Source organism: Paramormyrops kingsleyae, chromosome 20, assembly GCF_048594095.1.
Source record: "Paramormyrops kingsleyae isolate MSU_618 chromosome 20, PKINGS_0.4, whole genome shotgun sequence".
NCBI classification, from domain to species: domain Eukaryota; kingdom Metazoa; phylum Chordata; class Actinopteri; order Osteoglossiformes; family Mormyridae; genus Paramormyrops; species Paramormyrops kingsleyae.
This window is the reverse complement of record NC_132816.1, coordinates 21918611-21944231: the sequence shown is the minus strand read 5'-3', so window position 1 is coordinate 21944231 and position 25621 is coordinate 21918611. Positions and strand designations below refer to the sequence as shown.

Genomic DNA, 25621 nt, shown 5'->3' with positions numbered 1-25621 from the left:
CTTTGCCTGAAAACTTTATGGCTGTAGACACGTCGTAAGAGAGTCTGTAACATGTCTGCTGCAGCTTCATCTCTGGACGAGGAGCTCTGCTGTTCTGTTTGCTCGGATTTATTCAAGGATCCTGTTGTCCTGAAGTGCAGCCACAGCTTCTGTAGAGTCTGTCTGCAGAAGTGCTGGGAAGGGAAGAGCTCTCAGCAGTGTCCATTTTGCCGGAGGAAGTCCTCTGTGACAGATCCTCCACTAAACCTGATTTTGAAAAACATTGTAGATGCCCATCAAAAACAGAAAAGTGAATCTCGCTGCAGTCTCCATGGAGAGAAGCTTCTACTCTTCTGTGAGGACGACGAGGAGCTTCTCTGTGTTGTTTGTCAGACTTCCAGAAAGCACAGAAACCACCAGCTCTGTCCAGTAGAAGAAACTGTACAGGATAATAAGGTATTTCCTTCTATATTATTCTTTTTTTCCCAGTGGAAGTTATATAAATATGGTCATTGTTGAACCCCATTGTGGCTATGAGTTGGTATACTTCCTGGGTGTCCCCTGCCCGGTGCCCTGTACCTCCTGTGTGTCCCCTGCTCAGTACCCTGTACTTCCTGGGTGTCCCCTGCCCGGTGCTTGTACTTCTGCCCGGTATCCTGTACCTCCCGGGTGTCCCCTGCCCGGTGTCCTGTACCTCCCGGGTGTCCCCTGCCAAATGTCCTGTACTTCCTGCCCGGTGTCCTGTACCTCCTGGGTGTCCTGTACTTCCTGCCTGGTGTCCTGTACCTCCTGGGTGTCCTGTACTTCCTGCCCAGTGTCCTGTACCTCCCGGGTATCCCCTACCCAGTGTCCTGTACCTCCCGAGTGTCCCCTGCCAAATGTCCTGTACTTCCTGCCTGGTGTCCTGTACCTCCTGCCCAGTGTCCTGTACCTCCCGGGTGTCCCCTGCCAAATGTCCTGTACTTCCTGCCCGGTGTCCTGTACCTCCTGCCCAGTGTCCTGTACCTCCTGGGTGTCCTGTACTTCCTGCCCAGTGACCTGTACCTCCTGGGTGTCCTGTACTTCCTGCCCAGTGTCCTGTACCTCCCGGGTGTCCCCTGCCAAATGTCCTGTACTTCCTGCCTGGTGTCCTGTACTTCCTGCCCAGTGTCCTGTACCTCCTGGGTGTCCTGTACTTCCTGCCCAGTGTCCTGTACCTCCTGGGTGTCCTGTACTTCCTGCCCAGTGTCCTATACCTCCCGGTTGTCCCCTGCCAAATGTCCTGTACTTCCTGTTCAGTGTCCTGTACCTCCCGGGTGTCCCCTGCCAAATGTCCTGTACCTCCTGGGTGTCCTGTACTTCCTGCCTGTTGTCCTGTACCTCCTGGGTGTCCTGTACTTCCTGCCCTGTGTCCTGTACTTCCTGCCCAGTGTCCTATACCTCCCGGTTGTCCTGTACCTCCCGGGTGTCCCCTGCCCAGTGTCCTGTACCTCCCGGGTGTCCCCTGCCAAATGTCCTGTATTTCCTGGGTGTCCCCTGCCCAGAATTCAGTTTTTATTTTTAACAGTAATATAAAAGAAACAAGCTGTGTCTTGGCCAATAGAATGTTAGGTTACATCTCTAGGTGTGTGGAGTTTAAGTCAAGGGAGGTGATGCTACGATTATACAATTCTTTGGTAAGACCCCACCTAGAATATTGTGTGCAGGTTTGGTCACCATACCTTAAGAAGGACATTGCTGCCTTAGAAAAGGTGCAACGGGGGGCTACGAGAATGATTCCTGGTCTTAGAGGAATGTCTTATGAGGAGAGGTTAGCTGAGTTGAATCTGTTTAGCCTCGAGCAAAGGAGACTAAGGGGGGACATGATCCAGGTCTATAAGATTCTAACGGGTCTGGATGCTGTTCAGCCAAATGGCTACTTCAATATTAGTTTAAATACTAGAACTCGTGGCCATAAGTGGAAATTAGCGGGAGAACATTTTAAAACAAATTTGAGGAAGCACTTCTTTACACAGCGTGTAGTCAGAGTATGGAATAGTCTTCCTGATAACGTAGTGCAAGCTGAATCCTTGGGTTCCTTTAAATCAGAGCTAGATAAGATTTTAGTAACTCTGAGCAATTAGTTAAGTTCTCCCCAAGCGAGCTCGATGGGCCGAATGGTCTGTATAGTTCTTATGTTCTTATATCAATCATACTTTGACTGTATCTGTCATATATTTAATCTCAGGAGGACCTTAGAGCTTCACTGATTAAATTAAAGGAAAAGCTGGAGAAATTTACAAAAATGAAACAAGAATTTGAGGAAACAGCCAAACACATGAAGGTATGGAGATTTATTCTGAGGAAGTAAAACCTCACTGTACAGATTAACTTCAGACTAACACGGCATTTCTCACTTTCAGAGTCAGTCCCAGCAGACTGAGAAGAAGATAAAGGAGGAATTTCATGAACTCCATGAGTTCCTGAGAGAGGAAGAGGAGATCAGACTGGCTATACTGAGAGTGGAAAAGATGGAGAAGAGCGAGAGGATGAATGAGAAGATAGAGAACATCTCCAAACAGGTCTCCACCCTGTCAGAGAAGATCAGAGACATTGAGGAGGCCATGGGTGCTGAGGACATCTCCTTCCTTATGGTAGGAGCTTGATTTTCCTTCATTGTTCTGTGTGTTTGCTGGCTGGGACAGTCAGTCAGGAGTTAAAAAATCTTCATCAGCACAGGCATTTCATTCTTCATGCTGTGTGATGGTTTGTCATGGAAAATTATATATTTTTCATAAATACTTTTTTTCTCTCTTTTTCAGACCTTCAAGGAAACCAAAGAAAAGTATGTAATAGCTACTGCTTATCCAGTCATGTTTGAAATCAGCCGTAGGTAATCTCTGAATTTGTAGACCATAAGATGGGGACCGCCGGTCTACCTCTCTCTCTCTCTCTCTCTCTCTCTCTCTCTCTCTCTCTCTCTTTCATGCATAGTGCGAAAGAAAAAATGTATGTCTGTTTTATTCCTTACTAGTATTAGTATTTTTCACATAGGTTTTAGTAGTTTGGGGGGAATCTTTAGTTGTAAGTATCGGTAGTTTAGTGTTAGCAGGAGTGACTCATGTTAGTCGGCTAGATTGCATTTATATATGTTATTTGTTTTCATTCATTCATAGGGGTGTGTTCTTGCTCTTACTCTGTTCAGTGCTGCAGTGATGATGCTGTGATCTTTGCAGTGTCAATGGAGGCTCTGATCACGGCTCTCGAGAGACTGAGCAAGGAGTTTGAGTGTTTGGGTTAGCAAGTGTCCTGGACCAAAACTAAGATCCTTATTTAATCTTTAATGACCTATTGGCCACAGCTGTCAGCAGTGTGTCTGTCTACAGAGAGAATGTCGACCTCGTCAAGAGGTTCACTTACCTCAGCAACAACATTCATGTCTCTGGTGACTCTTCCTGTGAAATCAACAAACGTATTGGGAAAGTGTGGGGGGTCATGGGGTCACTGGAAGGGGGTGTGTGGCGTTCCTGATATCTTTGCAAGCGGACGAAGGGCCAAGTCTTTAGAGTCATGTGAGACATGGACACTATCCAGTGAGCTGAGATGAGGACCGGACTCCTTCAGTACTGTGTCTCTTCAGAGAACCCTTGGGTACCACTGCTTTTGACTTTGTGTCGAATCCTTTGCTAGAGGAGTCCTGAATGAGGCACATTACCTGCATTGTGAGGGAGCGTCAGTTACGGCACTACAGCCATGTGACGCGTTTCCCTGAGGGTGATCCGGCTCACAGGATCCTCATTACTGAGGTCCCAAGCGGCTGGACCAGGCCAAGGGGGCGCCCACGTAACAGCTGGCTGCAGTAGATGGATGGTCATGTCCGGGATCCCGAGGTGTTTCCTCATGGGGTGGGTGTGGCAACGCACTGTACCAGTGCATGCTGCCCGACATGACCCCGACCTGCCTGAATATTATTTATTTATTTATGACATATGCTCCATTTTTCCTGGAAATAGAGTTTCGGTGAAGGGAGAGAAGGGGCTTTGTTATTGTGCTGTTGGGGTCCCGTGTCACTGTGACCCAGAGTAGGGTGGAGACTGAGCCGACGGCTAAGGCAGGGGAACCAATCAGAAATGTGTATGCTGATCGCGGATGTGTTAGGGGCGTGTTTCATTGTTAACCAATGAAATATGACTTCTGGATTAAGTAAGAGATAATGAAATAACTATAAGAAGTGTTGCGTAAATCATTTACCTGTTACCAGAGCTGCAATTCTCAGGATTAGGGGTAGAGTCTTTCTTTGATTGATAAATAAACAAAACAAAACAATAAAACTAAAGATGTAGTGGTTTGCTTTTTCATTTTGCTTTTAATCTATTTTGAATCTCAGGTATTTTCAGCTTCCACAAAAGCCAGTTGTGGGTTTTCAGTAATCGAATCAGCAGGAATTCTGGTCTGACTGCACTTACTCCCTAACCCACTGAATCACTGGAGATCTTGTTCTCTTACTGTTGCGTTTAATACTGTTATAACTCACTCATCTATCTACTTATTCTATTTGTCATATTCACTCCGGTAGTCTGACCATGCTGCAGACTCTCAGCCACCTTCCTCTGCAGTGTTTGACTCACTTCAGACCCCACAGCAGCACTGACTCCTGCCTGTCATTTTCTTTGCAGAGCCCAGTGCTCACTGCAGGACCCAGAGCTGGAGTCAGGGGTGCTGATAGATGTGGCCAAACACCTGGGCTCTCTGAAGTTCAGGGTCTGTGAGAACATGCTGGGGACACTGCAGTACAGTGAGTACTGGGTGAAATGGCTGTATAAAGCAGAGAGCAGTATCTGAGTGGGTTATACTGTCACTCACTGGGAGCTCAGCCTAGCAGCACTGGTACACTGAGTACTGGGGGAAATGGCTGTGTAAAGCAGAGCGCAGTATCTGAGTGGGTTATACTGTCACTCACTGGGAGCTCAGCCTAGCAGCACTGGTACAGTGAGTACTGGGGGAAATGGCTGTGTAAAGCAGAGAGCAGTATCTGAGTGGGTTATACTGTCACTCACTGGGAGCTCAGCCTAGCAGCACTGGTACAGTGAGTACTGGGGGAAATGGCTGTATAAAGCAGAGAGCAGTATCTGAGTGGGTTATACTGTCACTCACTGGGAGCTCAGCCTAGCAGCACTGGTACAGTGAGTACTGGGGGAAATGGCTGTGTAAAGCAGAGAGCAGTATCTGAGTGGGTTATACTGTCACTCACTGGGAGCTCAGCCTAGCAGCACTGGTACCTTAGTCGGCTCCCTGACAGCTGTCTGCCTGTGATCTGTGATCCTCCTCACTGGTCACATTGGATGGAAACATCTGCTGAACAAATAGATGTAAATGTACTTTACTGGAGAGCGGAGACATGGGGTGTATAAAGAAATCCTATGCTTAGTCTTTATTTGTTATTATTTAATAATTGTTAATGTGTTGGCATTCTTCTTAAAATATTGACCAAAAAACAGTTTTCTTTTATAAAAGGTCTTAAATTATTATTTCTAGTTTTCATACAAGTCTGTCAGTTTATATTAGATAAAATGTTTGACCGTAACTGACACAGTGAAACGTGGTCTGTTATCATAACCCTTTTATTTTTCTACAATTTCTATATAATCACTTTATTGATAATACTACCTCACTGTAAGATGTTAATGTTATAACACTGATGGTTTTTACTGCATTGAGACAGATTATTAACTGCAGCTTCCTCTTCAACCCACAGCTCCTGTGACTCTGGACCCAAACACTGCAGCCCCCTGGCTCTCAGTGTCTGATGATCTGACCAGCGTGAGAAACACTGATGTTTATCAGCAACTTCCTGACAACCCAGAGAGATTCTCCTGCTGCGTGGGAGTGCTGGGATCTGAGGGGTTTAACTCAGGAAAACACAGCTGGGAGGTGGAGGTGGGGGACAAACCTGAGTGGACAGCAGGAGTAGCAGCAGAGTCTGTTAACAGGAAGGGGGGGATTAGATACAAGCTAGAAAATGGATTCTGGGTTGTAGGTCTGAGGGAAGGTGATGTGTATACAGCATGCGATTCACCGCAAACCCGCCTGAGACTGGAGAGGAAACCGCAGAGGATCAGAGTGCAGCTGGACTATGACAGGGGGGAGGTGTCCTTCTTCAACCCCGCTGACATGTCACTCATCTACACCTTTAAAGGCACATTCACTGGGAGCCTGTTTCCATTCTTCTCTCCTGGTGTAAATGATGATGGAAGCAACCCTGAAGTCTTACAGATCTTCCCAGTAAAGGTGTCTGTGACAGTGATGTGACCCCAGTAAAGGTGTCTTTGTCAGTGATGTAATCCCAGTAAAGGTGTCTTTGTCAGTGATGTGACCCCAGTAAAGATGTCTTTGTCAGTGATGTAATCCCAGTAAAGGTGTCTTTGTCAGTGATGTAATCCCAGTAAAGGTGTTTTGTGGTTATTATTGATCTACAGGAATGGGGTAGATCCCAGTGAGGCTGTCTGGACAGGTCCCCTTGTCCCAGTGATAGGAGTCACGTTAATAATCAGCTGTAAACAGATTTTTACTTTGGGTTTCATGATAATTATTGACCTACAGCAGTGTTTCCAATCTGAGGATGATTGATGATTTTATGAATATGATTTAAAAATGGTGACGTGGGGCCTGAATTAGGACAGAGATGCTCTAGAGGGCAGAGCGAACCCATCTATCTGCAGCCCTGTGTACCTCAGTGAGTTAGCATGCTGTCCTCACGATCAGAAGTTTGCCGGGTCGAATCCCAGGGTGGGCAGAGTTATGTCACCGTTGGCCCCCTGACTGAAGCCCCCCCGATTGCTCCGGCGCCTGTCTGACCCCCCGCTCAAATGTATGATCTGGATAAAAGCATCTGCTCAGTAAGTAACTGTAAATCTCTGTAAAGGAGCCTGAACGTCCCTCATGTCCCAGTGACGGTGTCACCTGTAAAAATACACATGTAAATGGCTACAGATTTTGGGTTTGGGCTCTATTTGTGGACACTCCTCCGCTATACGCCATCATCCTTCTGCCATATTGACCAGTAATCGAGAAGGAAAATTTGGTGCCAAGTTCTTTTAATTGCAGGGATAGTAAAGATCAGCATATATACAGTTTTATGCGTGTCTGCAGTGTGTAAGAGAGTAACAGAGTGTTAGTATGCACACGTGTGCGCTTGTGCTTGACATGCACACGCACCCTGCGCACATGGAGGCGGGGCCGCAGACATGGGGGTCATACTCATCATTATCATCATCATCATCATCATTATCATCATCATTATCACCATAATCATCACCATCATCACCATCATCATCATCATAACCATAATCACCATCACCATCATCATTATCATCATCATTATCACCATAATCATCATCATCATCATCATCACCACCATCATCATCAACATTATCACCATAATCATAATCATAATCACCATCACCATTATCATTATCATTATCACCATCATTATCACCATAATCATCATCACTCTTACTGCCCCAGCCCATCCTTCTTCTGTCTCTGGGTGATGATCTTGTCTGGGGTCTCACACCCAATTCTGCCACAGGCATCCAACCTGCTGTTAGGGGCCCCGTTGCTCTCGCAACCTCTGTGCACAGTCATCTTACACAGTGAGTGAATGTCTCTCTTTCTCTCTCTCTCTCTCTCTCTCTCTCTCTCTCTCTCTCTCTCTCTCGCTCACACACGCACACACACATACAGGTTTGAAATTATAACTTTGTGGGGACTCTCCACTCATTTCTAACTGTAATCCATACATGACGCTCTTAACCAGCCTTAACCTTAACCATAAGTAAACAAACAAAATGCAAGACTTTTGGCATTTTTAGTTTTTTGATTGCATTCACAGATCATTGAGGGGACCAGAAAAATTGTCCTCACGATGTAAAAAAAAAAATAGGTTTTAATTACATTGTGGGGACATTTGAGCCTTCTTCCTGAAATCCAGACTAGCTCCTCAGTCTTGTCAATATTTAGGAGAAGACTATTTTCCTCATGGCCAGTGAGGTGAGCCCCACTGGATGGAAGTCATTCATACAGGATGTATGTGGCCCTTTTAGGTACAGTGGTACAGTGACTGAGTGCTTAACATGGTGCGAGATGATAGCCTGGGCCAGCGAGATGTTAAGGATGTCTGTGTGCACGTCTGCCAGTGCAGCAGCACTGGCTTTCAGAGCTCAAGGTGACACTCCCTGCTGCCTTCGGGGGGGGGGGGGGGTTCACTTGCTGCAGAGCATTCTCCCCTGGGCCATATTTAACAGATGTACTGATTGGAAAGTCTAACATCTGTATTGTGGTAAAATCGATGGTGCAGTTTCAGCATGCAATTACAGCACTGCCTTTGTTAAAATAATGTTCCGCAGAATGTTTGAAAGAAACCAACCCGCTCTCGTCCTACATTGAGCGCATAGAAATTGACTAAATATGTCTTCATTGTCACCGTTAACAAATTATAGTGCATCCTCTGCAAGCTCGACATTTAGGACATTGACTCTCATTATAAGGGAAAATCGGACGGCCTCCCTGTACTTAATCTCATTCCATTACTAAAGGCCATGCTACCACCCGGCAGAAACTGTGCAGATTTACGCCTGTTAACGGTGTCAGTGTTGCTATGTTAGCAGCCCCCGTCATAGCAGCATTAGTGCTGTACTCCGCAGCCGTCATAGCGGCATTAGTGCTGTACTCCGCAGCCGTCATAGCGGCATTAGTGCTGTACTCCGCAGCCGTCATAGCGGCATTAGTGCTGTACTCTTAGTGCTGTACTCCGCAGCCGTCATAGCGGCATTAGTGCTGTACTCCGCAGCCGTCATAGCGGCATTAGTGCTGTACTCTTAGTGCTGTACTCCGCAGCCGCCATAGCGGCATTAGTGCTGTACTCCGCAGCCGTCATAGCGGCATTAGTGCTGTACTCCGCAGCCGTCATAGCGGCATTAGTGCTGTACTCTTAGTGCTGTACTCCGCAGCCGTCATAGCGGCATTAGTGCTGTACTCTTAGTGCTGTACTCCGCAGCCGTCATAGCGGCATTAGTGCTGTACTCCGCAGCCGTCATAGCGGCATTAGTGCTGTACTCTTAGTGCTGTACTCTTAGTGCTGTACTCCGCAGCCGTCATAGCGGCATTAGTGCTGTACTCAGCAGCCGTCATAGCGACATTAGTGCTGTACTCAGCAGCCGTCATAGCGGCATTAGTGCTGTACTCTTAGTGCTGTACTCCGCAGCCGTCATAACGGCATTAGTGCTGTACTCCGCAGCCGCCATAGCGGCATTAGTGCTGTACTCAGCAGCCGTCATAGCGGCATTAGTGCTGTACTCAGCAGCCGTCATAGCGGCATTAGTGCTGTACTCAGCAGCCGTCATAGCGGCATTAGTGCTGTACTCAGCAGCCGTCATAGCGGCATTAGTGCTGTACTCAGCAGCCGTCATAGCGGCATTAGTGCTGTACTCTTAGTGCTGTACTCCGCAGCCGTCATAGCGGCATTAGTGCTGTACTCAGCAGCCGTCATAGTGGCATTAGTGCTGTACTCCGCAGCCGTCATAGTGGCATTAGTGCTGTACTCAGCAGCCGTCATAGCGGCATTAGTGCTGTACTCAGCAGCCGCCATAGCGGCATTAGTGCTGTACTCAGCAGCCGCCATAGCGGCATTAGTGCTGTACTCAGCAGCCGTCATAGCGGCATTAGTGCTGTACTCAGCAGCCGCCATAGCGGCATTAGTGCTGTACTCAGCAGCCGCCATAGCGGCATTAGTGCTGTACTCAGCAGCCGTCATAGCGGCATTAGTGCTGTACTCAGCAGCCGCCAAAGCGGCATTAGTGCTGTACTCAGCAGCCGCCATAGCGGCATTAGTGCTGTACTCAGCAGCCGCCATAGCGGCATTAGTGCTGTACTCCGCAGCCGTCATAGCGGCATTAGTGCTGTACTCCGCAGCCGCCATAGCGGCATTAGTGCTGTACTCCGCAGCCGTCATAGCGGCATTAGTGCTGTACTCCGCAGCCGCCATAGCGGCATTAGTGCTGTACTCAGCAGCCGTCATAGCGGCATTAGTGCTGTACTCCGCAGCCGTCATAGCGGCATTAGTGCTGTACTCCGCAGCCGTCATAGCGGCATTAGTGCTGTACTCCGCAGCCGCCATAGCGGCATTAGTGCTGTACTCAGCAGCCGCCATAGCGGCATTAGTGCTGTACTCAGCAGCCGCCATAGCGGCATTAGTGCTGTACTCAGCAGCCGTCATAGCGGCATTAGTGCTGTACTCAGCAGCCGTCATAGCGGCATTAGTGCTGTACTCAGCAGCCGTCATAGCGGCATTAGTGCTGTACTCAGCAGCCGTCATAGCGGCATTAGTGCTGTACTCAGCAGCCGTCATAGCGGCATTAGTGCTGTACTCCGCAGCCGTCATAGCGGCATTAGTGCTGTACTCAGCAGCCGTCATAGCGGCATTAGTGCTGTACTCAGCAGCCGTCATTGCGGCATTAGTGCTGTAGTCTTAGTGCTGTACTCAGCAGCCGTCATAGCGGCATTAGTGCTGTACTCCGCAGCCGTCATAGCGGCATTAGTGCTGTACTCTTAGTGCTGTACTCTTAGTGCTGTACTCCGCAGCCGTCATAGCGGCATTAGTGCTGTACTCCGCAGCCGTCATAGCGGCATTAGTGCTGTACTCCGCAGCCGTCATAGCGGCATTAGTGCTGTACTCTTAGTGCTGTACTCTTAGTGCTGTACTCCGCAGCCGTCATAGCGGCATTAGTGCTGTACTCAGCAGCCGTCATAGCGGCATTAGTGCTGTACTCTTAGTGCTGTACTCCGCAGCCGTCATAACGGCATTAGTGCTGTACTCCGCAGCCGCCATAGCGGCATTAGTGCTGTACTCAGCAGCCGTCATAGCGGCATTAGTGCTGTACTCAGCAGCCGCCATAGCGGCATTAGTGCTGTACTCAGCAGCCGTCATATCGGCATTAGTGCTGTACTCAGCAGCCGTCATAGCGACATTAGTGCTGTACTCAGCAGCCGCCATAGCAGCATTAGTGCTGTACTCAGCAGCCGTCATAGCGGCATTAGTGCTGTACTCAGCAGCCGTCATAGCGACATTAGTGCTGTACTCAGCAGCCGCCATAGCAGCATTAGTGCTGTACTCAGCAGCCGTCATAGCGGCATTAGTGCTGTACTCAGCAGCCGTCATAGCGGCATTAGTGCTGTACTCAGCAGCCGTCATAGCGGCATTAGTGCTGTACTCAGCAGCCGTCATAGCAGCATTAGTGCTGTACTCTTAGTGCTGTACTCAGCAGCCGTCATAGCGGCATTAGTGCTGTACTCAGCAGCCGTCATGTTCCCACCTGGAGCCGCTTACTGCACATTACTCTCCATCGTAACCTGGGACGGATCCGTATCGGGCTCCCGCCCTGATTCCCTGACACGGCTCCCCCCGTAGCCACGCCTCTCCTCACAGCCCACCTCCCAAGCAGCCCCAGCCGCCCTACACCCCCGCTCCCTGTGTGGACAGGTGGACTGTTCATACGCCACATTGCCGCATTCAGAGCTGCACAGGCTGATTGCTCTCATATACATTGTATATGTACTCATGTCTCACACAGAGAGAAACACAATTTAAAGCCACACATTTTATGTCTGTTTTAAAGAGCTGAATCGAAACAGAGTCCAGAATAAATGGCAGCACGTGGGAAATAATGGCTTTAGCTGCTGTGACGCGGAGCGGAGTGACCTGCACAGACACGTCAATGTCAATGAGGGACTTTGCATTTAATTGCAATTCATCTGATCACTCTTTTTAACATTCTGTAGTTTATGCAAATTACCATAATAAAAACTGAGGCAGCAGAATTTGTGAAAACCAATATTTGCGTTACTCTCAAAACTTGTGGCCACGACTGTACATATGCAGACCTTGCATAAACATTTCAGTTTAACAACAATGGGAGAAATGTTTCCGGTCAGTTAAGTGAAAGTGAAACTTAAAAAATGTTCCACCTTCCAACTTTCTGTCTTTAGACGTGCCGTAACAGAATCTGTAACATGGCTGCTAAAACTTCATCTCTGGACGAGGAGCTCTGCTGTGCTGTTTGCTCTGACTTCTTCAAGGATCCTCTCGTCCTGAAGTGCAGCCACAGCTTCTGTCGAGTCTGTCTGCAGAAGTTCTGGAAAGAGAACAGCTCTCGGGAGTGTCCATTATGCCGGAGGAAGTCCTCTGTGGACGATCCCCCCGTCAACTTAGCCTTAAGGAACATTGTGGAGTCATATTTACAGCAAAAGAGAGTTAGAAAGGTGGCAGAGAAGAGTGAAGCTCCAGAGAAGAATGAGGCTCCAGAGAAGACTGAATCTCGCTGCAGTCTCCATGGAGAGAAGCTTCTATTTTTCTGTGAAAATGACCAGGAATTCCTCTGTGTTGCTTGTAAAAATTCAAGACAACACAGAAACCACCAGCTCAGTCTAGTGGAAGAAGCTGCACAGGATAAGAAGGTATATTATCTATTACTTAATTCTTTTTTTTCAAAGGAGAATATATTATAGAATTATATTTTTGGTAGTTTACTTTAGTGACCTTTGTGTTGGTGTTACTGGTGACTGAGAAGAAGGATTATGACTCACTGTCAGTTTTCTAAACACAGTGGGAGTTTATAAATATACAAAACACAGTTATCTGATAATTATCTATATTTTATGTGCCACTGCGGGCATTAGCTGTGTATTATTATTGTAGGCCACTGGGTGGAGCTGTTGTGACCTTCTGGGATATCTGTCCCAGCATGCTTTGCGGCTTGCATATTAGTTGTATCTTATTTAAGCAATAACATTTGAGTGTGGTTGTACCCCAATATATCACGGCTGAGATTCAGTTGTAAGCACGAGGCCACAGGCTAAGTGCCAAAGACAATCACACATCACTAATAGATGTATTTCTGCCAGTGTAATCTCACCATCCTGTCAGAACAATTTCTTTGACGTAAAAACTGGATGTTTTCACTTGTTCTCTTGAATGACTTCCATTATTGTGTCATTAGCCTTTTGAATACAGCTATTTGCAAATGGGTGAGCCGTGAGCGATCAAGATGGCTTTGTGACTCAGACACTCAAGCCAGTGACTCCTGTTCTTTTTATTCTCCTTACAAAGCTCTAAAAATATTTTTAGTTTCTACTTATAATTACTTAAAAATTAGATCAATCAGCTGAGAATCACGTATCCCTACTGTTGAGGCTCTGAAATTTAGTATTTTCTGCCCCAGAATTCAGTTTACCTCCTTGTTGCGTTTGTGTTTCTGTATTGGGTCTCGTTTTCTGCCTTTGTCCCTGTTTGTATTTAGTTCTGTAGTGTTTTGTAATCCTTGCTCCATGTATCTGCTAGTGTTTGGTTAATTGTCAGTGACCCTTAGCTGTTCCTTGTGGTTACTTAGCTCTAATGTTTGCTTCATTGTAACAGCCCACATCTGTCCTTGTGTATATAAGCGCCTGGCGATGCCCATGTCGGTCGTCAGTGTTGTTGATGTAGGTCTGTGTGTTTGTAGTTAGTGTTTGATGCTTAATAACGTCTCTTGGCCGTCAGAATGCCAGTCTGTAGATGGTGACTCTTTTTAGGCACAACATCAATCACACCTTGATTGTATCTCTGATTATTCATCTGTATATTTTATCTCAGGAGGACCTTAGAGCTTCACTGACTCCATTAAAGGAAAAGCTGGAGAAGTTTACAAAAGTTAAACAAGAGTTTGAGAAAACAGCCAAACACATGAAGGTATGGAGATTTATTCTGAGGAAGTAAAACCTCACTGTACAGATTAACTTCAGACTTACACGGCATTTCTCACTTTCAGAGTCAGTCCCAGCAGACTGAGAAGAAGATAAAGGAGGAATTTGAGGAACTTCATCAGTTCCTGAGAGAGGAAGAGGAGGCCAGACTGACTGTACTGAGAGTGGAAGAGAAGGAGAAGAGCGAGAGGATGAAGGAGAAGATAGAGAACATCTCCAAACATGTCTCCACCCTGTCAGAGAAGATCAGAGACATTGAGAAGGCCATGGGTGCTGAGGACGTCTCCTTCCTGAAGGTAGGAGCTTGATTTTCCTGCATTTATCTGTGTGTTTGCTGGCTGGGACAAACAGTCCTGCTGTGTGTCTGAAGCAGATATAGGAAGTTAGTGTCTTAGAACACTAAGAACTTTCGACCAGGAATTTTGTTCTTTATGAATCAGTATATACAACCACACCCAGTCCGTGTTGAACATACAACCTGTATAAACAGACACCCTCAGAGAAGAAATAAGCCACAGATTCCCACGAATGCCTGACAGTTTGCCTTGTAAAACAGTCACATTGTGTGTATAACGCTTCCATTTTGTTTTCCTGTTTTTCAGACCGTCAGCGACACCAAAGAAAAGTATGTAGTAATAATTATTAATTTTTTCAATTATTTCAGTTGCTATTTAATATTACTTAACGGCTGTAGTGACCTGGAGCTGATCCCAGTCCGGTTAAAGAACAAACAGGAACAGTAATATAATATCTCCAGTGCTGGTGGGAGGCTTTAATTATCCCAGTCAGCAGGTCTTCTGGACTGAGTGGAGTCACCGATGCCGCAGACTCACTTCAGACCCCACAGCATCACTGACTCCAGCCTGTCACTGTCTTTGCAGAGCCCAGTGCTCACTGCAGGACCCAGAGCTGGCTTCAGGGGCACTGATAGATGTGTCCAAACACCTGGGATCTCTGAAGTTCAGAGTCTGGGAGAAGATGCTGGGGACTGTGCAGTACAGTGAGTACTGGGTGAAATGGCTGTATAATGCAGAGAGCAGTATCTGAGTGGGTTATACTGTCAGTCACTGGGAGCTCAGCCTAGCAGCACTGGTACAGTGAGTACTGGGGGAAATGGCTGTATAAAGCAGAGAGCAGTATCTGAGTGGGTTATACTGTCAGTCACTGGGAGCTCAGCCTAGCAGCACTGGTACAGTGAGTACTGGGGGAAATGGCTGTATAAAGCAGAGAGCAGTATCTGAGTGGGTTATACTGTCAGTCACTGGGACCTCAGCCTAGCAGCACTGGTACAGTGAGTACTGGGGGAAATGGCTGTATAAAGCAGAGAGCAGTATCTGAGTGGATTATACTGTTACTCACTGGGAGCTCAGCCTAGCAACACTGGTACAGTAAATACTGGGGGAAATAGCTGTATAAAGCAGAGAGCAGTATCTGAGTGGGTTATACTGTAATGAAAGACAGTCTCTTCTTGTGCTCATTTATGTTTTTCTTAATTGTGATAAAACAAAGCCTTTCCTCTATAACCTACAGCTCCTGTGACTCTGGACCCCAACACAGCTCACGCTAGACTCTCTCTGTCTGATCATGTGACCACTGTAGAGCACATTGGAGAAAGAATGCAGATCCCTAACAACCCAGAGCGGTTTGACTCGTGTGTGAATGTGCTGGGATCTGAAGGGTTTAACTCGGGAAAACACAGCTGGGAGGTGGAGGTGGGGGACAAACCTGCCTGGGATCTGGGAGTTGTGATGGGGTCTGTTAAGAGGAAGGGCAAGGTTACATGCAGCCCAGAGAATGGATTCTGGATCATAGGTCTGAGGAAGGGTGATGAGTATGAAGCCTACAGCACACCATCAACCCCCCTGAGACTGAAGAGGAAACCGCAGAGGATCAGAGTGCAGCTGGACTGTGACAGGGGGGAGGTGTCCTTCTTCAACCCCACTGACATGTCACTCATCTACCTCTTCAAAGATACATTCACTGGGAGCCTGTTTCCATTCTTCTCTCCATGTGTAAATAATGATGGAAGCAACCCTGGACCCTTGAAGATCTGCCCAGTAAAGGTATCTGTGACAGTGATGTCATCCCAGTAAAGGTGTCTGTGACAGTGATGTGATTCCAGTAATGGTGTCTGTCACAGTGATGTGATCCCAGTAAGGATGTGTGTCTGAGATACTATACTGTAAGGGTGGGGGAAGCTGGGTTGTCCTGGGACACAGTGACACAGTCACCTGGTTTGGGTTAAACTGTAAGGAGAGAGAAAGTTCTCTAGTAAAAGTTGCTCTTTTTCTTCGCTCGGTGACCCCCAATGGAGCAGAGCTGCAGTAAACTGGTTGTATTTGCTTTGCCTCTTATGCTTATGACTCTGTACCTGTAACTTTAATGTGCTCAGTATATTCGTGCTGTTAGTTAATCAATCGCATTTGGACAAAAAAATCTTTTAAACAAATAAATGTAAATGTACTACACCAACGCTGTGTAAGATCTCACTAGAAGTTTCTGGAATAGCAGCTCGACATGTAAAGATCAAACAGTCCGAGGTTGACGGTTCAGTGTTAAAGATCCAGCTGGCTGTAACCTGTAGGTGCAGCTTGTTAGTGTGTGTGTGTTTTGTACATGTATTTGAGATGGACAGACATCCCATCCAGGGTGCCCCCCCCTGCTTTGTGCCCCATGCTGCCTCCCATAGGCTCCAAGCCCCCCATGACCCCGCACAGGAGAAGCTTTGACCACATCCACACAGCACACACTGCATATAGAGATGTTTGTGATACAGAAGTAAAGTGTTCCCTGTCTCACAGACATGTACCCACGTCTCCCTCCCATAGAGATGACCTTTCCCAGTGAATGTGACTGGGTGCAGCCACCTTTAATACAAGCTGAACAGCAGGTGAAACAGGTTTGTGGAGGAGCAGGTGAAAACGAAACCAGATGAGCGACTTGGAGCAACCAGAAAATGGCCAGTAACCCTTCATTTTTGCATGAAGACATACACTGCACCTTGTACACTGGGAGCCAGTCCTGCTTCCCTGTGGTCACACCTTCTGTAGAGCTTGCTTGGGAAGAGAGGAGTTTTCTGGAATGTCCACTGTGTCAGACAGTGTCCCCTTTGCCAAACCCTGCTGTCCATCTGGCTTTAACAAACAACGGCAAGTCCTACAGTACATGAAGCAGGAAGGTGAGATGATAGCTGCAGAACCAGCTGAAGCTCAGTGTGTCATCTAGACTAACTTCTGTTCTTCTGTGTAGAAGACCAGGAGGCCATCTGTGCAGACTGTCATACTGTAAAAGAGAAAAATTCAACAAGACATTATTAGTTCCACATTTACATTCCAGTGGAAATACATATGGTAGTTTCCCGGAAGTCATGCATATCTGCCCAGCAGAGCTAACTGTAACAGTTAAATCATAACTCTAAACTGTAACACTGAATTTGAAACAGTGAAACAGGCAGTTAAATTTTAACTGTAAAATACAACAGTGACAGTGAAATCATAACAATGAAACTGTAACAGCTAAATTGTAACAGAGAAACTAACTAACTGTAAAATGTAACAGTGAGACCGTCAGGATCGATACCTGTCCTGCCCTGTTCTGTAAGTCATTTCCCCATTTGGCCAGCAGTTCTTGTTTGCCACCCCATTCATTCTCAGCTCCTAGTGTGTTCTCCTTTTCACTGGGCCAACAGTGAGCTAAGCAGGCAGCTGTGTTATCCTAGCTTCCCTTTTGTCATGGGTGAGGGAAATCATAAGTGACAATGTAACAGCTAAATCACAACTAAACTGTAACAGTGAAATAATAATGAATATGTAAATTGTAACTGTAAAATATAACAGTAAAACTGTTAAATTGTAACTGTCAAATACAACAATGAAATTGTAAGTTAAAACATACAGTGGTACCTCAGTTCTCGAACTTAATCCGTTCAGAACTCCAGATCGAATGCAAAAAAGTTCGAGTTCCGATTGTATTTTCCCCATAAGGAATAATGAAAAACCAATTAATTGGTTCCTGGCCCCAAAAAAATACACCTAAATATGTTTTTTTTAGCATTTAAACACAAAATGAACCGGATAAATCAAGAAGTGCATATACTGTACTAAACACATCTAAGCACGGTTTGACTTCTGAGATTCAAATCGAGTTCTAGGTCATTTTTTTTCGAACTGGTTGGTTCGACTTTTAAGAAATTCGAGTTCTAAATAGTTCAAGAACTGAGGTACTGCTGTAATTGTAAACTAAAATTGTATCAGTGAAACTGTAACAGATAAATCGTGACTGTAAAATGTAACAGTGAAATGAACAGACACATACCCTTCACATGTCCCAAAGCTCTGCATAATTAAGGAATAATTATTGTACTTAATTTTTATTTGAGATGTTGTTACGTTGTTTGCTGCTCCCTGGCCTGATTTAATTTTATCTGTCTTTTTTTTTTTTGTAATATTTTAAAATGTTTATTTACCTACCACCCGAGAATCTGCACCAAGCTTAAACTTTTAAAGACAGAAAATCTCAAGATCTTCTGTCATATTTAGTTTATCCAGCAGGAGGGAGCACAACACCGTCAAAGTGAGAACGCTCCCGTATCCTTGATTCTCCGGTCTGTTCAGTTCCTAAAATAAACTCTTTCCCAAAGCAGAATTTCTTCTTTCTCATACACGTTGCTCATCTCCTTGCTGTCAGCTTCTACTGTTTTTCGATCTCTCTGTCCATCCCAGAAGAGTTCAGTTCACGTAGTTACTTCACGCAATGCATAAATATGCTGATCCACGATCACATTTCCCAGCCGAGTCGTAGAATTATCCTATAAAAACGGGATCTTGGGTTTGCAGCTGCTAGTGCAAAACTAGTGAACATTCCACCAATCCAAGAAGCCAAACCACAGACGCTGAATTTAAAATCCACCGGCACATCCAATCAGATTTGTGCGATAGGTGTTGATTGGCATAAGTTGCAGAGCGCGCTGCGTACTTGAGGATACGTCAATATAAACCTATACATGTAATTTTTGATAAACAATTTGATTTAGAATCGCGAGGTCTGGGAACGCCTTGACTGAAAGGTTTAAGCTTCATGACTGTCTGAGAGGTACGTCAGGTGTAACTAATTCCTTAAAATGACCACTGAAGCCTCGTCTCTCGCACAGGAGCTCTGCTGTTTGCTCAGATTCGCGGATTATGTTGTCCTGAAGTAAGGGACTCTAAGGGATTCTAGGATTTGAAATAATAAATACCAGCTAAACATAGTAGACATATTTTGCAGTAGGTTTAGATAAATATTAATTTTATTTTTTATTTTTATTTTTTTAAAGAAACGCAGTTCGACCAGATTCGATCTGAGCCGCAAACTGCAGAGCGCGAGACGCGCTTTTAAATTCAATGGAAAAAGACGGGAGGGAACAATTCACCACGGAAACTGTTTTAAAACTAAACGTAAATGTTTTTAAAATGTATATATTTGTGACCAAGTCACCGGGTTCGCCTAACTTTATAACAATAATAAAATAACAAAACACGCCCCTCTCTGCGTATTTTCCGAAGCAAACCCGCCCTACGGTGACTATAAAGACACAGCCCGCAAACTACAGCCATCACAGCCCGCAAGCACCGCCTGCACTGTATACAACGGAGTTTACCTATTTATAAAATAGCCTGTGTCAGGATAGACTGTACTCTCCGTTGTTCTTTTTGAATGAAAAAATATTTAGAGAGGTATAGAACCTTCCATTCATGTAGCTTCTGAAATGAGTAAATACATACTCACAGTCTTATACAGATAGAATGATAGTTAGTATGATTATAATGATTTGGGTTATTTCGGTAAATATTGGGTTATTTTTCAAAGGTATTTTTAGACATCCTGAGGTAGCTAACATGAAAAGTTCCTATTAGTGGTCTTTAGCTATATGCATTCAGTATAATGTTACCGTATTGGCTACTTAAAAATATAGTTTTCTTTTTCACATTATCAGGTTTTGTAGTGTCTGCAGAAGTTCTGGGAAGGGAAGAGTTCTCGGGAGTGTCCATTATGCAGGAGGAAGTCCTCCATCAGTGATATTCCTGTCAGCCTGGTCTCACAATACTGTGGAAGTCTATTTAAAGACAAAAAATAAGGGCGAAACTGCACCTCAATGAAAAGTCCAGTGATGATGGAAGCTCACTGCGGTCTACATGGAGAGAAACTTCTGATCTTCTGTGAGGATGACCAGGAATGCATCTGTGTCGTGTGTCAGACATCAAAAGGTCACAGAAACCATCATTTCCGTCCCGTGGAAGAGGCAGCGCAGGATATGAAGGTAATATTTATGGTTATTGAGGTATAAATACTCCAAGCACTGAAACGCACCATCCTTCACTTTGCATTTAGATTTAGCTAATGTTTACATAATGTGTGTAAAACCGTGATTTTTACGACCATTGATTTAAAATTAATGTTTTCTACAGCGAATTTATTTCACCCAGTGTTTGTGTAAATGGTTTTTTCAACGACTAAAAATTCTCCAAGGGGATGCGCCGTGCTGTTTTTAATTGGATAAATTGGTTCATTGAACTGCTTTACAGGCAAAACGCGGAGATTAAACTACATATTATACTGCAAAAAATACTTAGATGTTGTATTAAGTCAAACTTATGTGTTGCCATAATAGGATTTAACCAAATATTTTGCGTTGTCTAATTCCACTTGATTTAGTCACTTAAGACTGAAGTATCATTCCTTGAGAATACAGAGGATAATTATTATTTTTAATTTCGATTTTGGATATTTAATATCAGGAGGAACTAAGAACAGCACTTAACATATTAAATGAAAAACTGGAGAAGATAATTACATTTAAAGAAGAATATGAGAAAACAGCTAAACACTTAAAGGTAAGTAGACAAAATATTTCATCCTCACAAAGTGAAAAAAAAATAGTGTTGTGTTAAATCTACATATTTTCACATTAAGAGTCAGTTCCAGCAGACTGAGAAGAGGATAAAGGAGGAATTTGAGAAACTCCATGGGTTCCTGAGAGAGGAAGAGGAGGCCAGACTGGCTATACTGAGAGTGGAAGAGAAGGAGAAGAGCAGGAGAATGAAGGAGAAGATAGAGAACATCTCCAAACATGTCTCCACCCTGTCAGAGAAGATCAGAGATACCGAGACAACTATGAAATCTGGAGACATCTTCTTCTTAAAGGTTGATCTAGCTGCAGTTTAGATTAAGAACATAAGAACTATACAAACGAGAGGAGGCCATTCGGCCCATCGAGCTCGCTTGGGGAGAACTTAACTAATAGCTCAGAGTTGTTAAAATCTTATCTAGCTCTGATATAAAGGAACCCAAGGATTCAGCTTGCACTACATTATCAGGAAGACTATTCCATACTCTGACTACACGCTGTGTAAAGAAGTGCTTCCTTAAATCCAGTTTGAAATGTTCTCCCGCTAATTTCCACCTATGGCCACGAGTTCTTGTATTTGAACTAATGCTAAAGTAACTATTCGGTTGAACAGCATCCAAACCTGTTGGAATCTTATAGACCTGGATCATGTCCCCCCTCAGTCTCCTTTGCTTGAGGCTGAAAAGATTTAGCTCAAATAACCTTTCCTCGTATGACATTCCTCTAAGACCAGGAATCATTCTTGTGGCCCTACGCTGCACCTTTTCTAAGGCCGCAATGTCCTTTTTAAGATATGGTGACCAAACCTGCACACAATATTCTAGGTGAGGTCTCACCAAGGAATTGTATAATCTTAGCATTACCTCCCTTGACATAAACTCCACACACCTGGAGATATACCCCAACATCCTATTGGCCTTTTTTATTGCTTCCCCGTACTGGCGAGAATGAGACATGGAAGCATGATGGGCTTGGTGACCATGAGAGAATCCAGTTAGTTATTCTTGGGTTTGGTTAAGCCCTGGTATCTAGCATTACTTATCCTGGCACGTAAAATTTATTCTTCATCAACTGTCATAATTTTCTTATTTAATTATTGATTTTATCCTTATTTTTCAGCGCTACAAGGATTTGAAAGCCAGGTATTTATCTGTAGTGTTATCTCTTATCTAAAGCAGCCATTTACAGGGTCTGTTTTAGACCACACAGCATCACTGACTCCAGCCTGTCACTGTCTTTGCAGAGCCCAGTGCTCACTGCAGGATCCAGAGCTGGCTTCAGGGGAACTGATAGACATGGCCAAACACCTGGGCTCCCTGAAGTTCAGAGTCTGGGAGAAGATGCTGGGGACTGTGCAGTACAGTGAGTACCGGGGGAAATGGCTGTATAAAGCAGAGAGCAGTATCTGAGTGGGTTATACTGTCACTCACTGGGAGCTCAGCCTAGCAGCACTGGTACAGTGAGTACTGGGGGAAATGGCTGTATAAAGCAGAGAGCAGTATCTGAGTGGGTTACAATGTCACTCACTGGGAGCTCAGCCTAGCAGCACTGGTACAGTGAGTACTGGGGGAAATGGCTCTATAAAGCAGAGAGCAGTATCTGAGTGGGTTATACTGTCACTCACTGGGAGCTCAGCCTAGCAGCACTGGTACAGTGAGTACTGGGGGCAATGGCAGTGTGGTATTAAGCCTATATCATGTCTATAGCATGCTTTACTGCAGTGGTGTGCAGAGACTATTTGAGGAGCAGGTGCTCACAGGTTACAAAGAAGCACTCGGTACTTTTTAAAGCTCAAACACAAGTTCACTTTAAGCGTCTTCCGGGTTGGACTCGGTCTTTTCTCAGGATTCCCATGTTTCTATGACCTCTAGGAGGACCTGCATCTGTATCACATAAACCCAGTCAGAGTATTTAATGAATCCTAACCTCTGTAATCTCTACAATACAGTTCAGTTAAAAAGCATGAATCCATTTAGAGCCTATGGCTGATTTAGTGCAACATGTAGAGCTGTGTAGAGTGATTAGAGTGAAATGTTTAACACTGGTACACAGCAGTGGTGATGTCAGCATCCTGACTTTGAGGGTGGTGGACTTTCGGTTAGGAAACTGAAAGTGTGTGTGCGCAGATCTTCATTTGTGAATATCCAAATCAGCGTAACCCAGAGGCTGCTTAGTCTAATGCAGGTAAATGACATGGACAGGAGCCTGCAAGGCGGAAGCTCAAGGCAGGAGGACAGGATAAAGACAAGAACAGAACTGAAAGACATGTTATTGTGTGATTACTGCACAGTGACACCATACCGAGGTCAGTAACACACCCAAGTCACAGTGAGCGGCTGTATGTAACAAACCTTAATGTCACATCTTATGATGGCAGTGACACAGTGACGTCGGACTTCAGAGTCGACCCCATGCATGCTGCCAGTGAGCTAGGAGACTCACTGCATTCTCTGTAATCAGAGTCGTTGAGGGCGGCACAAGGGAGGATGAAACCTTTAGATCAGAAGAAAAAAAAAAGATCAGTGCTCAGCTAATGATGATCATATTTGTCATTTTTGGTTCTTCAAGCCTTATTTGGACGTAGCTCATTTCCTGAGTTGCTTATAGCAGAAAGGTGAAATGGATACAAATGCATCTCAACCCACAGCTCCTGTGACTCTGGACCCAAACACCGCGTCCCCCTGGCTCTCAGTGTCCGACGATCTGACCAGCGTGAGAAACACTGCTATGAAACAGCAGCTACCAAACAACCCAGAGCGGCTGGTCTCTTATCCCGATCTGCTGGGATCGGAGGGGTTTACCTCAGGACAGCACAGCTGGGAGGTGGAGGTGGGGGACAAACCTGAGTGGACTGTAGGGGTCGCAAAAGAGTCTGTTAACAGGAAGGGGGGTGTAAAATACAGCCCAGACGATGGATTCTGGGTTCTGTATCTAAGGAACAGTAACAAGTATAAAGCGTGTACCTCACCACCAACCCATCTGCGACTGGAGAGGAGACCGCAGAGGATCAGAGTGCAGCTGGACTATGACAGGGGGGAGGTGTCCTTCTCCAACCCCGCTGACATGTCACTCATCTACACCTTTAAAGGCACATTCACTGGGAGCCTGTTTCCATATTTCTATCTTGGTCCAAATGTTGATGGCAGTAACCCTGGAGCACTGCAGATCTGCCCAGTAAAGGTGTCTCTGACAGTGACGTCATCCCAGTAATGGTGTCTGTGACAGTGATGTCATAGGAAATGTGTGATATGGATGTTGTCTCAGTGACGTCATACTAGCCAGTAAGACTGACTGACACTGGTATGCCAGTAAGGTTGACTCTGACACTGATATGCCAGTCAGGGTGACTCTGACGGTGGCATACCAGTAAGGTTGACTCTGATACTGGTATGCCAATCAGGGTGACTCTGACACTGGTATGCCAATCAGGGTGACTCTGACGGTGGCATTCCAGTAAGGTTGACTCTGACACTGGGATGCCAGTAAGGTTGACTCTGACACTGGGATGCCAGTAAGGGTGACTCTGACACTGGGATGCCAGTAAGGTTGACTCTGACACTGGTATGCCAGTAAGGGTGACTCTGACACTGGTATGCCCAGTAGGAAGTTCAGTTGGGTTTTTTTTGCTGCTTTTTTTCAGCACAATTGAAAAAATATAAATTGTTGTCTTCGTAAGTTCAACAAATTATTATAAGGAGCAAGATGTGAACCACTATTGAGCAAGTGAGGAGAAAGGGTTAGCTGCCCGGGAATGGTGAGATCCATCCTCAGGCCAGTCCCCCACACCAGGATGATTAATTGTTATTTAACTTTGGGATTGAACCTTAACTTTGGATTGAACATCAAGGGAGGGGGGTGAATTTACTATTCATTATGAGAATATGATGATGTCATTAGTTTTTTTCGTGTGGAAAAATCAGACTTGGCGTGAAAAGGCCTTTAGTGCTAAGTTCAGCCTTTAGTGCTAATGTTGAGTTGCACATACAGTTAGAGTTCAGCCTTTAGTGCTAATGTTGAGTTGCACATACAGTTAGAGTTCAGCCTTTAGTGCTAATGTTGAGTTGCAAATACAGTTAGAGTTCAGCCTTGAGTGCTAATGTTGAGTTGCAAATACAGTTAGAGTTCAGCCTTGAGTGCTAATGTTGAGTTGCACATACAGTTAGAGTTCAGCCTTGAGTGCTAATGTTGAGTTGCACATACAGTTAGAGTTCAGCCTTTAGTGCTAATGTTGAGTTGCAAATACAGTTAGAGTTCAGCCTTGAGTGCTAATGTTGAGTTGCACATACAGTTAGAGTTCAGCCTTTAGTGCTAATGTTGAGTTGCAAATACAGTTAGAGTTCAGCCTTTAGTGCTAATGTTGAGTTGCAAATACAGTTAGAGTTCAGCCTTCAGTACGGATGGGGAGGGTTGAGGTGGGTGATGAGGAAACATACAGGATGTTATAACTGAATCAAAGATTAATCTGCATTTTCATTATGTGAGATGTTCCATTGTGTCTGTTTTGTTTGAGAGATGTAGGGGTTTGTAAAGGGGAACCTTAATTGTCATCAACAGCAATACAAATTATAAAATTAAAACCAATATTTTAAAATTAAAAATTTAATTGAGGAATACTGTTTGTTTACTTTAACTTTTAGTTTTGTTTTTCTTTTTGTCTTTTTATATTGTTAGTATGTTATGGTATTTCATTATATATTTTGGGTTTGGGTTCCAGGTAGACAACAGATCCCCAGGTGAGGCAGTTTGGGAACCCATGCCTTACACTATATATAGTAATATATAGTAAACTTGTTTATTTCTCTATATCTAACAGATATTTCTCAGGGCCAAAACGTACATACAAATTCCAATAGCAATATCTGTGTGACACGTTTCCATTTTAAAATAATCTTCTGTTAAGACACAGCAAAGGATAGATCATAAAACAGAGCAAAATCTGAACATGTGCAGAATAAAAGGTAAAGAAAAATGCCACAGCATTTAAAAATGCAAAGTTTATAATAA

The 25621-nt window shown here is 44.9% G+C and overlaps 3 protein-coding genes and 1 long non-coding RNA gene across 9 annotated transcripts; 3 read left to right on the top strand and 1 right to left on the bottom strand.

Moving 5' to 3' along the window:
- Nucleotides 1–6246, top strand: LOC111848465 (zinc-binding protein A33-like). The gene is made up of 6 exons (XM_072703979.1): nucleotides 1–435; nucleotides 2186–2281; nucleotides 2361–2591; nucleotides 2760–2782; nucleotides 4614–4732; nucleotides 5693–6246. The coding sequence occupies exons 1-6, from the start codon at nucleotides 52–54 to the stop codon at nucleotides 6244–6246; spliced, it is 1407 nt and encodes a 468-aa protein (XP_072560080.1). The 5' UTR covers nucleotides 1–51.
- A 5701-nt stretch (nucleotides 6247–11947) lies between these two features.
- On the top strand, nucleotides 11948–16203 carry LOC111848340 (E3 ubiquitin-protein ligase TRIM35-like). Of its 2 annotated transcripts, XM_072703703.1 has the most exons (7): nucleotides 11948–12447; nucleotides 13622–13717; nucleotides 13797–14027; nucleotides 14334–14356; nucleotides 14613–14731; nucleotides 15262–15794; nucleotides 15827–16203. In XM_072703703.1, the coding sequence occupies exons 1-7, from the start codon at nucleotides 12004–12006 to the stop codon at nucleotides 15845–15847; spliced, it is 1467 nt and encodes a 488-aa protein (XP_072559804.1). In that variant the 5' UTR covers nucleotides 11948–12003; the 3' UTR covers nucleotides 15848–16203. The 2 variants fall into 2 exon arrangements, with proteins under 2 accessions (XP_072559804.1, XP_072559803.1); XM_072703702.1 differs by having other exon boundaries at nucleotides 15262–16203.
- Nucleotides 16204–16448: 245 nt separating this feature from the next.
- LOC111848529 (uncharacterized) lies at nucleotides 16449–18580 on the bottom strand. Its single transcript, XR_002839331.2, has 3 exons — nucleotides 18046–18580; nucleotides 17311–17454; nucleotides 16449–17013 (listed from the first exon to the last, which is right to left on the bottom strand). It is a non-coding gene; the product is annotated as an uncharacterized lncRNA (long non-coding RNA).
- A 26-nt stretch (nucleotides 18581–18606) lies between these two features.
- On the top strand, nucleotides 18607–25585 carry LOC111848528 (E3 ubiquitin-protein ligase TRIM35-like). Of its 5 annotated transcripts, none has more exons than XR_011984388.1 (8): nucleotides 18607–18822; nucleotides 19706–20029; nucleotides 20508–20603; nucleotides 20683–20913; nucleotides 21737–21759; nucleotides 21861–21979; nucleotides 22819–22922; nucleotides 23265–23382. XR_011984388.1 is itself a non-coding variant. In XM_072703704.1 (8 exons), the coding sequence occupies exons 2-8, from the start codon at nucleotides 19865–19867 to the stop codon at nucleotides 23825–23827; spliced, it is 1347 nt and encodes a 448-aa protein (XP_072559805.1). In that variant the 5' UTR covers nucleotides 18607–18822; nucleotides 19706–19864; the 3' UTR covers nucleotides 23828–25585. The 5 variants fall into 5 exon arrangements, 4 of the variants coding, with proteins under 4 accessions (XP_072559805.1, XP_072559808.1, XP_072559807.1 ...); XM_072703704.1 differs by having other exon boundaries at nucleotides 21842–21979; nucleotides 22792–22922; nucleotides 23265–25585; XM_072703707.1 differs by lacking the exon at nucleotides 23265–23382 and having other exon boundaries at nucleotides 22819–23226.
- Nucleotides 25586–25621: the final 36 nt, after the last annotated feature.

Coding starts and splice junctions, on each gene's coding strand:
- LOC111848465 (XM_072703979.1), top strand. CDS start 52: ATGTCTGCTGCAGCTTCATCTCTGGACGAGGAGCTCTGCTGTTCTGTT. Junction 2,592..2,759: donor AGGACATCTCCTTCCTTATG/GTAGGAGCTTGA, acceptor TCTCTTTTTCAG/ACCTTCAAGGAAACCAAAGA. Junction 4,733..5,692: donor GCTGGGGACACTGCAGTACA/GTGAGTACTGGG, acceptor TTCAACCCACAG/CTCCTGTGACTCTGGACCCA.
- LOC111848340 (XM_072703702.1), top strand. CDS start 12,004: ATGGCTGCTAAAACTTCATCTCTGGACGAGGAGCTCTGCTGTGCTGTT. Junction 14,028..14,333: donor AGGACGTCTCCTTCCTGAAG/GTAGGAGCTTGA, acceptor CCTGTTTTTCAG/ACCGTCAGCGACACCAAAGA. Junction 14,357..14,612: donor GTCAGCGACACCAAAGAAAA/GTATGTAGTAAT, acceptor CTGTCTTTGCAG/AGCCCAGTGCTCACTGCAGG.
- LOC111848528 (XM_072703704.1), top strand. CDS start 19,865: ATGAAAAGTCCAGTGATGATGGAAGCTCACTGCGGTCTACATGGAGAG. Junction 20,030..20,507: donor AGGCAGCGCAGGATATGAAG/GTAATATTTATG, acceptor ATTTAATATCAG/GAGGAACTAAGAACAGCACT. Junction 21,980..22,791: donor GCTGGGGACTGTGCAGTACA/GTGAGTACCGGG, acceptor GAGGCTGCTTAG/TCTAATGCAGGTAAATGACA.